Source organism: Patiria miniata, unplaced genomic scaffold (genome assembly GCF_015706575.1).
Source record: "Patiria miniata isolate m_02_andy unplaced genomic scaffold, ASM1570657v1 HiC_scaffold_3, whole genome shotgun sequence".
NCBI lineage: Eukaryota > Metazoa > Echinodermata > Asteroidea > Valvatida > Asterinidae > Patiria > Patiria miniata.
Genome location: NW_024037069.1, coordinates 9,478,476 through 9,492,142, shown reverse-complemented (window position 1 = coordinate 9,492,142; position 13,667 = coordinate 9,478,476). Strand labels below are relative to the sequence as shown.

The 13,667-nt window shown below is 41.3% G+C and overlaps 1 protein-coding gene across 1 annotated transcript in view; it reads left to right on the top strand.

The window, feature by feature from the left end:
- LOC119738061 (cortactin-binding protein 2-like) overlaps nucleotides 1-13,667 on the top strand; it is an 85,135-nt gene that overhangs the window by 51,060 nt on the left and 20,408 nt on the right. The window contains 12 exon segments of the mRNA XM_038212787.1: nucleotides 904-1,089; nucleotides 2,067-2,166; nucleotides 4,241-4,391; nucleotides 5,415-5,624; nucleotides 7,134-7,251; nucleotides 8,448-8,620; nucleotides 8,798-8,912; nucleotides 9,692-9,864; nucleotides 10,668-10,754; nucleotides 11,372-11,471; nucleotides 11,960-12,046; nucleotides 12,049-12,181. Coding sequence (XP_038068715.1) covers nucleotides 904-1,089; nucleotides 2,067-2,166; nucleotides 4,241-4,391; nucleotides 5,415-5,624; nucleotides 7,134-7,251; nucleotides 8,448-8,620; nucleotides 8,798-8,912; nucleotides 9,692-9,864; nucleotides 10,668-10,754; nucleotides 11,372-11,471; nucleotides 11,960-12,046; nucleotides 12,049-12,181 — 1,633 coding nt within the window.

Genomic DNA, 13,667 nt, shown 5'->3' with positions numbered 1-13,667 from the left:
TTACCAATATCATCAGAAAATCTTGGAAACCAAAACTAGAATTGAAATTTGCATTTCAGACTTTGGAGTAAAGCCTAGAAAAAACAAAATGGAGAAGAGCCTAGAAAAAAAAATTTATATATCGTCACCGACACCACGAACTTGGTGGGCGTGAGTTCTCGGCACGGACGCGTACTCTACAGTACCGCGTAATATTGGTTTTCATGAACTGATACCCAAGTACTGCATGCAAGCACTCCGAAAATTTTCGTTTTCACAAACTGAATTCTGTCTTAATTTCACCAGTTAAAAGGTTTTTAATTAACTGTTTCTTTAACCCCAGAAGTATACCGATGGAGTAAATTCGTGTCAAACTTTTCAAAGCGTTTCTCTCCGAATTGTATTTCCACCACATGCTTGCAGTTCTGTTTATGAAAACCAAAATAATTCTATTACAAACAGTGTACGAAGTGCGCTTGCAAACCCATGTGTCAGTTCGTGAAACCGAAATAATTGATTACGCGGTTCTCACGAAATGCACGCATACAGTGCATGCGTTTCATGTCGTGAAAACGGTGACGGTATGCATATTGGATTTCTTCACAGACAGAACTGGTACCTTCTTCAGACTGGCAATCAAGAGTAATACGCGCTGAATTATTGTAGATGTTTCCAATAAAAAAGATTGACCGTTGCAATCATTCAAACAACTCAAGTCTCCAGTCAACTGAAAATAAGTACATCAATGTACCTGTCTGAAACCACATTCTGTAAAAGTTGACTCGAGTTGTTCTCAATACATTTTTGTTTGGTGCAAAAGACTCTGGAATGCCCGTCTGAAACGTGTGACTTTAAAAGCCTGATTCATTGTTCAAGTTTACACACCAAGTTTTCCAATCACTTTCTCTCCTCCTCTCTCTGCAGGTAGCGCCCCTGTTATAGCCCGGCTTCCCCCTTCCACTGCCTCCGCAAGTTCCCCACTTCACCTGGCCGCAGTGGAAGGGGACACCGCCACCATCTGTAGATTAATAGAAGAGAACCACAGCCCCGCGACCAGAGAAATTGATGGCTCTACCCCTGTACACGCTGCGGCCGAGCACGGCCAATTAGGTAAGAACTACTTTCATTGTACATGTAAGTCACTAAACACACAAACGCGTCAAGCACCTAAGAAACATTTGCTTCAGGAAATTTTAATTTTAAAGGAACCACACAACAAACAATTGCTATTACTTAGCACCAAAATATTTGTTAAGCAAATTTGGACTCCATGCTTAAACAGTAGACGGCGTTTTTTCAAGAGCTCAGTGGTTGGGACTCGCTGTGTGCGTGTACTGGTTCGCACATGTATGCGCGGAGTACTCATGACTAATTTTATTCTGAAGGTGCACAATGCCATAGTGTCTTTGCTTGAGCGCAAGGCGTCGTCGGTATTAATTGTGTTCTAATGTCCCACCTGGTAGTCTCCCCCAAACTCTCTCTTTGTAACCGTTGAGAGGGTACTTCTGCCCAAACAGCCCATAGTGTAGGTTACCAGCAAAGATTACATGCAATTTGAATTGCTTGTGACTGGTACTCACAGCGAAGAGGGATCTATGCTAACAGCTGATTTATGCTAACTATATGAATTTGCCAATCAGACTTTGGGGGGGGGGGGGGGTGGGTGATGTACATGAAATATTATGTTTATTGTGTAGTAACCACAGTGCTACGACGCGCGCCCCGTACTGCCGGGGAAGTGACACTTGAAGCAGCAACCCTGATCCACAGCTCGAAATTTATTTCCCCACAGGACCGCAACGGATTGGATTCTTGTTTTAGTCTGAATTGCTCATCATAAGCCCGCCAACCAATGCCTGGAAACTGAAGTGATGCAGTGCGAATAATCTCTGCGTATTTTTGGCTGTGGCATACGCTACAAAACAGAAGAACTTTTGCACAGGTTGAGATCTGCGAACAATGTCCCATATGTGCAGCGAGCATTTCGAAAAAAAATTTGCACATTTTCCATCTCCCTGGGTTTAAATTGTCGATGGATTTAGATATCCTGTCCTTACTTAGCCTCAGTTTTCACATTTTTCTGACAGATTGTTTAGAATTACTTTTAGACCTCGGAGGCGACGTCAACCTAACGAGAACGGACGGCGTCTCACCCCTACACAGCGCTGCCGGACAAGGGCATGCTGGGTAATAAAAGCTTTCTAGGTTTTATGTGCTCTTGAAAGAGTTATAACAAGTCAGTCAAAGTTTCATCAGACCATTTTTACTGGACAAGAATGTGAGCATATGTTTTTGCTAATTAGAATTTGCAAAGATGAGGCATTCTTCACAACTTAGTTAAATTCGTGCTCAGTACAAACCATAGCTCCATACTCAAAAACAGATGGCACTTCAAAAGCACATGTGAGAGCATTGTATGTAGGGATACACTGGGTGCCCACATATACTGAAATTTGTATCCTTGTGGAGACATTTCTTTGTTTTCGTGTACTAAACTCTGGAATTTGAAAGTACAGTTTCAAAATGCTCTTATTTTTAACCAGAATTAATTTCCTTGGTTGAAATTCGGACTTAATATCCCTTTTTTAAAACTCTACCATTTGCGACAGAACAACATGCCTAAAATCCATATATCTATTTTGTGAAAACTTTTTGGAGATGTATTCATCTATAGAAATTGCCCTGTGGAGACGTATACAATCTTTTGTTCCCTATCGTGTGCATGTCTCCAGAGGGTACGGTGTATCAGATCAGAATGATTTGAGTGTGTATGACAACTAGGTACACACTGTTAATTTCCGTTACGTGGATACTTGTGCACAGAGTCAGTCAGTGTTCGACAAACCATTGCACTATGCAAAGAATTTGGTTAGCAAATCACATTGTAAACTTGTCAGTATGGCTTATTTTCACGTAAAATAACTGCGCACTCTTCATCAAATGGCGTAATGGTCACTACCTGTGCCATGGACAGTTGTCATAATCTTGACAACCCAGCAGTGGGTGTTGGCTCCGCATTTTCCTTTAAGTTTTTGCCCTCCTTCATAGCTTTGAAGGCTATGAAGGAATACGGTCTTTGCCTACTGCGATGGTGACAATGACTACCTTACCCCTACTGGCCGGGCTACGAGAGAGCCCTATGGCTACAGACCAGTAAGGCGAGCCCTCAAATTAGAATCCCTCCCCGGACCGTTCGGGGTTGAGCCCGGCCAGGATGTTGAAGGGATTGGGACCTTGCATGGAACCGATCGGCCTGGATTAACTCCACCAGGCTTCTGCACCATGGCTCTGGCTCATCACAAAGGAACCAATTTGTGACGCGCTAATCCTCCAGTAGGCAACAATGACTGTGATGAGCTTCAAAGAAGTTGCCGCTGGTAATCCCAGCTGGCCGAATAATCCTCCAACAATGGCTAGACTTCAATTTATGTTGCCTATTGTGAAACCCTGAATCACCAGTTTGGACCGATTGGGGCGTCACGCTTCAGTGACCGGGTGGCTTCTGGCTTCATACCGATTGGGGTGAAAGAAATTAGCATACCGGACCCGGTACCTGAACGGTCTGTTATCTGATGGCTCGCCTAAATAAACTTCCATAGACCCCAATGGTAAATGCTCCCACTTCAGAAATTCGGGAAAAATACTCACAACTCTCCAAGGTGTTCGGGACACACATCAAATTAAAGCTTATTTCATCATCTTTCATTTTGTTCAATTTTTTGGGGATCAACTGATGACTTTTAGGAGAAATTTCCATCCGAAGATGATCACCCCTGAAAATAGTCCTGAAGCCCATCGCCATTTTGAAAAACGATGCCTTACTCCATTGCAAAATAAAGCGCTTTAAAGGCCCCAATTTCATCCAAATTGAACGGAACTACAAGCTCACAGTCCTGTGCACGGCTTCCACTCATATTTTTTACAAACCCTCAAGTTCATGGCCCACAGCATGCTCAAATGCTGAAGATTTTGAGGGCATGCAAATCGTGATTTGGTCGGCGTAGGCAATTTCGGACAGATTTACTGGTCTGCAACCCTATTGTTGTTTTCCGTATGTGAGCTGACAGGTGAGGGTGTCACATATTTTAATGACTGACGTAATATGTACCCATGAAATGAATTGAACTGCTGCAAACTGCTCACTGACTGAATTGACCTGAAATATACAAATCTACAAATTAGAGTGCCCTGATATTTCATTCTCATCAACGACTTCTTCACAGGCAAGTGACGTCAAGATTTCCATTTGTTTTTCCACTAGATGCTTGAATGTCCTACTTGAGAGAAACTGTAACCCCTGTACCCCAGACGCCCTAGGCTGGTACCCACTCCACTGGGCAGCAGCTAACGGTCATGCAGACTGCGTCAGAATCCTTATTGACTGTGGAGCACCTAGAGACTGTCTCACAAAGGTACCGGTAATGCTTTCAACGTTTGAGGAAAAGTCACGGCTGTGCTAAGCACATGAGTTTGCATAGCAGAGAAAAAAAATCATCTTAGCTGAAATGGGTTACTAGCTAATATCTCATGCCATTTACATTGAATGTGACTGGCTCTCTTGCTATTTTTACGATATTTGCTAAGTAGACTTGAATTTAAGTCAGTACTTGGCCAGGTTTAGTTCGTCCGCCGCGCTCCGTGCTGCAGTATACATGTATGGGCAGATACCGCATCTCACGGTTCACTTGCAACATGCTACATGTTGTTCAAATCAAATAATTTGAGTCGATGTACACGCATATTCAGGTCTAGGATGAACAAGTTAGCATAACCGTCCCCACGGGCTACATGCGTGCGGGGACGGTTGTGCTAACTTGTTCGTCCTGGACCTGAATATGCGTGTACGTCGACTCAAATTATTCGATTTGAGCAACTTGTTCTCGGCTTTGTACTCAACCTATGGGATTTGCCAGTATGATTGACTATCTGTCCAAAATCATGTCAGTCAAGTCGCTAGACTCGTCAAACCCAGCATGTGATTATAAACATAAAACATGCACACAGGGGCACGTGACGCCAACAGAGAAAACTCTGTTGTCTAGTGACTTGTCATCAAGTCCAAGTCGCATCTACATTTGGGGTCCTGTCTTCAATAAATTCTTTTGAAAAGTTTCAAACAAAGATGCTGTTTTGTCAGTCCATGCTTGATTGTACAGGGTTTCTTCAAAAGTCTGTAAAATATTCTTCCCAAGTCCAAACTTGAAAACGACTCAATTGTCACCTCTAAGAGATTCATTGAAGTGTCTTGCGGCTGTACAGTAATCGTTTTGTTGTAAGTGTCTGTGGCTCCTGGCCTTCAATAAATTATTTGTAAAAAGTGTCTGAGGGGTAGACTTAGGATTTCAGCTCAAGTCTTTCACAACGGGATTGTAACCCCATATGACAAGATATTTGCCGTTCCGTTACTTGTGGAATTGATTTCCGATATAATACAGGGTGGATGGAGCCCTTTGCACTGTGCCGCCAAATACAACCGAACCAGATGCCTGCAAATCCTACTCTACCACCCCCATCCCACCGCTGACACCGAAACCCAACCAGACAACAGCCAATCAGCTGCTAGGGTTGTATCATGTGACCTACTCAACATGGCAGACCAGGAGGGATGGACTGCCGCCCACGTGGCGGCGTCCACGGGACAAAAAGTAGGTTTGGAAAATAAAACACTGTATTTGCTGGATGCCTTTTCCATGATGTAAATAAGGGGAAATTACTTCCAAATCAGCCAATCAGAATAAGTCACAGTGGTAATCAGGTCAGTCACAAGTCACCGTTAGTCAATCATAGTCCCAAGTCAACTCACAATCTAATCAAATGATCTGTGACAAAGGCATTGCTTTGTCATTATTCATCTCCTGTTACTTCTGACCTGACTAGTGAATTGACTTGTGATTGACTTGGAATTGATTTGTGATTGACTTTAATATTGACTTGTGATTGACTTGTGATTAATTTGTGATGGACTTGTGATTGACTTGTGATGGACTTGTGATGGACTTTTGATTGACTTTTGATTTGACTTGTGGTTTACTTGTGATTGACTTTTGATTGACTTTTGATTGACTTTTGATTGACTTGTGGTTTACTTGTGATTGACTTGTGATTGACTTGTGATTGACTTGTGATTGCCTTGTGATTGAATTGTGATGGACTTGTGATGGACTTTTGATTGACTTTTGATTGACTTGTGGTTTACTTGTGATTGACTTGTGATTGACTGGTGATGGACTTTTGATTGACTTGTGATTGACTTGTGATTGACTTGTGATGGACTTTTGATTGACTTGTGATGGACTTTTGATTGACTTTTGATTGACTTGTGATTGACTTGTGATTGACTGGTGATTGACTTGTGATTGACTTTAATATTGACTTGTGATTGGCTTGTGATTGATTTGTGATGGACTTTTGATTGACTTTTGCTTGACTTGTGATGGACTTGTGATGGACTTGTGATTGACTTGTGATGGACTTGTGATGGACTTGTGATGGACTTGTGATGGACTTGTGATGGACTCAATTACAACTCTGGAATAAGCAGCAGGAACCTGAATCTATCTGTTTTAAGTTATGCATCATTGGTGTAGTCCAATGTTTTTCATGATTTTGCGTGTTTGACCTCTAGTAGTGTCGACAGGAGAGGTAATACATGGGCACATTTGATATGTCAAAGACTTTTGTGGTGTTGTAACATAAATGATGCTAAAGGGAAAAAAAGTCTTGCTTCTCAAACCTAAACTCCCCTGAATCCTCAAAAATCCTCCAGTGTGCAATAAGCAAATGGCACAAACTTTGCACGTCATCTTTTAAGTTTCATCAACTCCCATGTAGAGAAATAGTGCATGGGCTTCCCCTCCCTCAATCCTCCTGCAAATCCCTCTGAAACCTCCCAATGGATTTCCATTTCCCAAATTAAAATCTGATTAGAAATGGCCAGTTTACACTAGCAAATTTAAATGTTACTTGTCGAAGGTTGAGACTTTTTGCATGAGTTCTGCACCTGCACCTCTTTGTCAGAAGTCGTGGTTCGAATCCAGCCCAGACAAGCAAGTCAAGTCTTATGTCTAGGCTTTTAGAAAGTTCGGAGTTTCCATTCCTTTGGAAGGGAAAAAAAACATGTTTTTATTTTTTAATTTGTATTGGGTTCATTTCAGGAATGTCTTGAGGCGCTGTGTGACTACGGCGACCTGAACCTTGACGCCCGAGACAAATGGCGGAGAACTCCGAGTGATGTTGCCGTCGACGCTTGCAAAGAGTTCCTCTCAAGTCTAGGTATTGATTCTTGTCTAGGGTTGCCTCTCTTACCAGCAAATCTTTTTGCGTCAGTAAATATTTAGAATACTCGGTCTACAGTTTCTTGTAAAGCTCGTCGTCAAAACTCAATAAACGTAAATTATATCCCATGTTTGGGGTTTGATTGCTCTAGCACTAGTGGTGTGCATTTACGGGTAGTACGAGAACCGAGTACCCTATTTGAAGTAAAACACAGGTACCCGGGTACCCGTAAAAGAAGCCAATCCCTTAAATTTAAGGGCTCTTTAGCTTTAATTACGGTGTAAACTGCAACTTTCGCGAGCGTCATTTGTCGTGCGTCAAATGCACATAAACATGAAATCTGTTTTGGTATTCCATGTATACCAGTTCTCATTTTGAAAATTCCCCACGAATGGCATTCTGAGCCTTTCTTTTTCATTTTCTGGGAATTTACTAAGTAATTTGTAAAGTTTATCACGGGTGCCCGATTCCAAAATTTGGAACCCGTCCCTGACATCGTTTGGGTACTCGGATACTCAGTTCAGATACATTCCCCTATCTAGAACCAACAATTAAAGGCACGTAGGAACATGTGCAATCACCCGAAAACGCACTGACCAATTTTAAGAAAACCTTTGCTGAAAGTGGAGATAGGATTGGTACCAAATACCCTGTGAAATTATTCCGCCTGAACGGTATCATTCGGAAGAAAACAATAGTTTGAAGGTGGACTGCGAGCACAGTTTTTTAGGTGCGTTAACCGTTAGTCGTTATGAACCCTTCTAAAAATTTTGAGCAAAGTTGTTGCTTCATAGAGTACCGAAGTGCGCCGCGTATTCTGTTCCATGTGCACAGCTTAAGTGTGTGAAGACATCAGCACGTGAACCAGAGTGAACCAGAAGGGTGACTGCTGACATCACACTTCGGTACTCTATATGAATAAAAAAAATCACAAAGAAAAAAAGCTAAACTCATTCGTCGTTTTGGCATGGACGCTTCTGAATCCTCTGAAATCCACCACTGTATATGGGAAACTGACTTTATTTTCTCATAAATTTAATGTTCAAGGTCCATCAAGTCCTTTGGGGAAAAAAAGTGGCCAGGCTCCACCTTCCTCAAACCTACAAAACCCTTCAAATACCCCTGTGCTCTCTGATGTTTTTTTGTTGAGCTAAGTTGTTTGTCATGTTGGTAATTTTTTTATCCTTGTACAGAGGGGAAGAAAGTACGAGTTTCGATCGACCTCGGAGGAAACACCAGCAACATGCTCAGCAACCAGAGGGAAGAAAACAAGTGCTATGTCATAGGTCAGCTGACTGTACGACCCGGAATGACCTGGGTGACCTTTGACCGCTGTATGGCATCAGTTCTGTCCAATCACTCCCGGGTAATTATTTAAAAAAAATGTTTATTCAGATTTTTTTTCAAATTTTCAGAAGTGAATTCAGATGAAGCTATCTATTGTAGCATCAGTTGCGATAAGTATAAAGTTGAAGTCAATCCAGATCTTATATTTTATAATTTAACTATTTGGGTTGTTTTTTTTCTGTATTAAAATTTGTAGGATTTAGAAGGTTGCGCTCGGTTGAAATCGGACACTGATAATGAGAGTGAAGAAGGCTCTGATTCCTGCCTGGATCTGGGGCTGAGTGCCAACAGCATCAAGTCATATGTGGCAGGTACGTTCAGTCCCCGACGTGTCAGGCAATTTGAACCCAAATTTTCTGCATTTGTAAAAAAGAATAAAAAAATCATTTATGGATTCCTCCCCCCCCCCCCCCCGGCACTAAGGTGCAACTAAGGTGAGACTCGGTGACTGAGTGTCAGTGTAATGTGGTTGCTATGTAGAAACCATCACATTGCAAAATGTATGCACTCAGGATGGAATTAAAAAACCATCAAAAACAAAATCAGTACAGAAATTTTTTTTTTTTTGGGAGAAATACTGTCATGCACTGCATTTCAGGGGTTTCTGGCCACTCTGGAAAAAGGGTTACCATTTTTCCAAATGGGGAAAGCATAGAGAATTTAGGGGGGGGATTCTGGGAGAACTCGGGGGGGGGGGGGGGGATTGACAGTGACCCAGAAGAGAAAGGTTTTCGCTAGTTTGGCGCATGTGTCTCTTGTGCTATGAGGGGAGAAGGGAGGCCATCGCTTGTCAGCAACAAGTTGCCTGTTTGTTATCAGTTTCGTAGTTATCAGTTTCGTACTGCAACCCACCTCTTGACTTCCCAGCAACCTAATAAAAGTGAAATATTTCTCTTGGTATTTTCAAAATTTCTCAGGGAAACAGGAAAAACTCTGGGAATTTTGCAAGCTCTCGCCAGTTGCTCCTGATAGTGCATAGTTTCCTAAAATTCCATAGCAGATATTGCCCTTTAACAGTATAAGTATTGCTAGTCAGATTTTTTTTTTTTTCCAGCAGAGAATCATAGAATTACTTCCTTATTTTGTGTAGGTAACTTGCAGTGGTCACCGGGTGAGGGTCCACAGACCATGCAGCCTTATGAGATGTTTGGCTTGACCCCTGAGGTCACGGTCCATCTCTGTGGTATTGACGTCGGACGACTGGACCAGATTGCCTACGAGACGCTCATCCCGACGACCATCCTGCAAAATTATGTCCGATTGGTAAGGGCAGTGAACACCAAACTTTTTAAATGAATTTCTTCAAAGTTAAATAATGACATTGACTGGAGAAGGGTTTGAACCTGTGACCTCCGGATTGCCGTTCCGGTGCTTTACCAACGGAGCTGTCCAGCCCTAGGTTGGCAGTTTCCCCAATTTGCTAATGTACATCCTTGTTCAAGGGGCGCTAGTCAGAAGCCATCAACCTGTGTATGCCAATGCTGCAAACCCAGACAGTATTGAATCACTATTACAGTGTCATTAAACAGAGTTATTTCTGGTACAAATTATAATTTGCCACAAATAGGGACAAGTCGAGTCACAAAAACTTGTTTTAATAACCCTAACCCCTTAAGGGTTCCTCAGGACTACCCTGCTAAATCCAACAGAGTCCAATGGTTTCTTCCTGCTCAATCCCACACAATCCAATTGTGCCTAATTTTTAGTTGTCTGCTGGATCCAACAGAGTCCAACTTGGCGTTATTTATCAGTACCCAACAGAATCCGACTCTGAATATGTGTAAATTTGTACCAGGGGTTTACTGCTCAATCCAACAGGCTCCAACGGGTTTATGATGTAGTTGGATCCTGTTGGATTCAGCAGGGTTAGAGGGAGAACTGAATTGTAACTCCTGGGCTTGATTTCTAAAGACCCGCAAATCACGATTCTGATTCCAACGTAGGAATTAGTTAAATCCTATTCGATTCTGACCTGGCATTGCCCAAGCCTAGCAGGGAGCCAGTCGTGTTATTCATTGTTGGACTATGATGAGTGAAGAGTGTTAAATGTTTGTTTTGTTTTCCAGATTGAGCAGTACAAGAGTGTTGTATTCTATGGCCCATCTGGCACTGGCAAGACACTGTTAGTATCGCGGCTTGCAGAGTATGTCAAGGTAACGTCAAGATAATGTATGTCAAGATAAGCCCCAAAACTGACTTGCTCCACCCCCAACCTCTAAACAGCACGCAATCAACTTTCTCATGCTTTTCTCCACGTTAAATTGTGTAACATCAACATGTTTAAACCCACCTACATTGTACCTTTAATGTGATCTCAAAACAGAATAGAGCAGTATGCTCTTTGAATAAGTGCATCTGGATTGTATGTCAGAATATTACTGAAGGTTCTTTTTGACAAATCCAATAAGAAATTTGTGAGGATGTTACTCACAAATTAGTGACGTTTCACTGCTAGGCTAGCAGCTTCTTCAGACTGGCAACTAGTCTGAAGTTGATAATTTGCCAGTCTGAAGAAGCTGCTAGCTTAGCAGTGAAACGTCACTAATTTGTGAGTAACATCTTCACAAATTTCTTATTGGATTTGTCAAAAAGAACCTTCAGTAATATTAGAGCAGTACGCTTTTCTCTGTTTAAAGTCTGCATCAGCTGTCCACTAAATCCAACATTTGTCAGCAAAATGTGACATATTATGGCGGGACGTCTATAACGCTCTTAGCATTCTACAACCGTGTGAAAGCTTTAGCTTGATACTTTTGTTTTCTTCCAAAAGAACAAACAGCAGCAACTGAACGTCAAGAGCACGATCAACCACATCTCACTACATTCCAAGCTAACTCAGCAAGAACTCACCAAGTTACTATGCAACAATGGTAAGTAAAAATACCTCCTTAAATTCAACTTATTCATTATCTGGTTTTCCCAGATGTCTTTAAGTATAAATGTGAGACCAACAATGTGGAATATGTTTTAAAATGACAACTCACCAGTTGTCTAAATGTCACAATTTGAAAGAGATTTTAACATGTTCATTTCACTTGTTTGTTTTATGCTTTAAGGCCAGTTGAAGCTGTGGAAACCCTTAAAATAGTGAAATATGCCTAACTTGAAATATGCTCAACTTGTGCTACATTGTAATTTGCGTCGCAAAGAAGTTGTTGTGACATCACAAGATTGCATACATATTTGCCTTCACGTCAAATTATTTGGTCTGTAAACTGCACAGAAGTAGTCCCATCAAATATTTTATCATTTTTTTTCATCATGCATCATTGACTGATTTGTTTTTTACATGCATCACTGATGATTTAACCTTAGAATGGATAAAATATTTTTTATTGTTGTGTATTCTGTGTTTCAGGTGTTTTTATCCAAACCTCTGACATCGCAACACCCAAAGCAATACCAATCCTAGTACTAGACAACCTGGACAAGTCCACTCTGCCGGGGTGTTGTCAGACCTGCTGAAGGGACTAGAGCATAGAGGCTCACAGCAACCCATCGCACTGTCACCCCTGCAAGGGAGTGGGCAATTCCACCTTCATCCTGAGTGTATCGTGATTGGCACCATGGACAAAAGCAGGTATAAAACCCATCCTGTATGGAATTAATTGCCTTAGATGGAATCAAACATTTGTGGCGTGGAATGTCACTTTGCCAAAACCAGGAAGAATTGGGCAAAGCTACGAATGATTTTCAGCAATTTTGAGATGTTTTGAAAATTGTGATGCTACTCCAGTTTAAAATGTTCTGTGAGAGTTTCAAACAGATATTTCATCGTCAAAGTATTTGTGATGCGATCAAGCTAAATGAGTTGTTTGTCTGGAATTTTTATGTGGAGATACAGGCCAAAATAGGAACACTTCATCACATCACTTCATCACATCTCTTGGTGTTCCGACTTCCATAATTTTTTGAACTAAAGATGGTATCAGCATGCGGTTTTCACAGCAGTAATGCTGAGATTGTGCTTTTTTGAAATCTGTAATAAATTTTTTTTTGACCAGGGTTGACAAACGACTCATGTAGCTTGATCGCATCACATTTTTTTCACTCAACTTGAACTTTAAAGGCCTATTTCTAATTTTTTTTGACATTTTGGATAGACCGAATTCATAATTTAATTACTTTGCTTTGGAATATCCCATTTCAAAAGAAAAAGCTGCGTTTGAAAAGAGCAAGGTCTATATTTTAGCAATATTGCTATAACTCAAAATTGATTTATTGCCCAAATGTGCCTGATTTTGACATACCACATCACATCTAAGCTGTTCTTTATTACATTGTTTATGTACAGTTTACAGTTCGTCTGTTACAGTATGAAATTATTCATTATTTGAAATATTCATTATTTGTTCTATACAACACCTGAATAAATCCTGTCATTTGATTGGTCGGAGGCACCAGTAGTTTGACCACGAAATGGAACTTCTATTTACTGCGGAATAGATCTTCTGTTTTGGCGGTACGGCTGCGTCGTTGGTTGGGACGAATAATTCAATGACATTTGATCAATGACCCACCAATCAGATGACAGGGATTTATTCAGACGTTGTACAATGGTCACCATTAGTAAACTAAAAAATTGAATGCATTTTGCCATTTTCTACAGGCTGTCTGTACCTACATTTATTTAAATTGTACATTAATTGTAAGTTGTAGTAGTTACATGTTCAATTTGATTATTTTTCAAAATGCTCGAGAGATCTCAAAATGTCTTTTGATAATGATTCTTAACCCTAACCGCCCTGAATCCTCCAAAATCCTTTTTGCAAATTGGAGGAATTTGCAGGATTGAGGTTACATGGCAAATTTGCGTTGCTGATTTCGGAGTACGCACTGTGTCAAGGTCTTGGGCCGGACCTTGTGTTGTTTATGCTCAGCCGTGCATTAATTTAGTCCTTGATTATACTTGACATCCTCCGCACTGCTCCAGGATGTCACTGCCTCTGCCTCAGCCTATTGACAGTCATAGCCGGAGGATTTTGCAGGATTCAGGCAGTGGTCACCCCTCCATTTACCATATTCAAGAAATAACGGAGGAATTTGCAGGATTGAGGCTATATGCT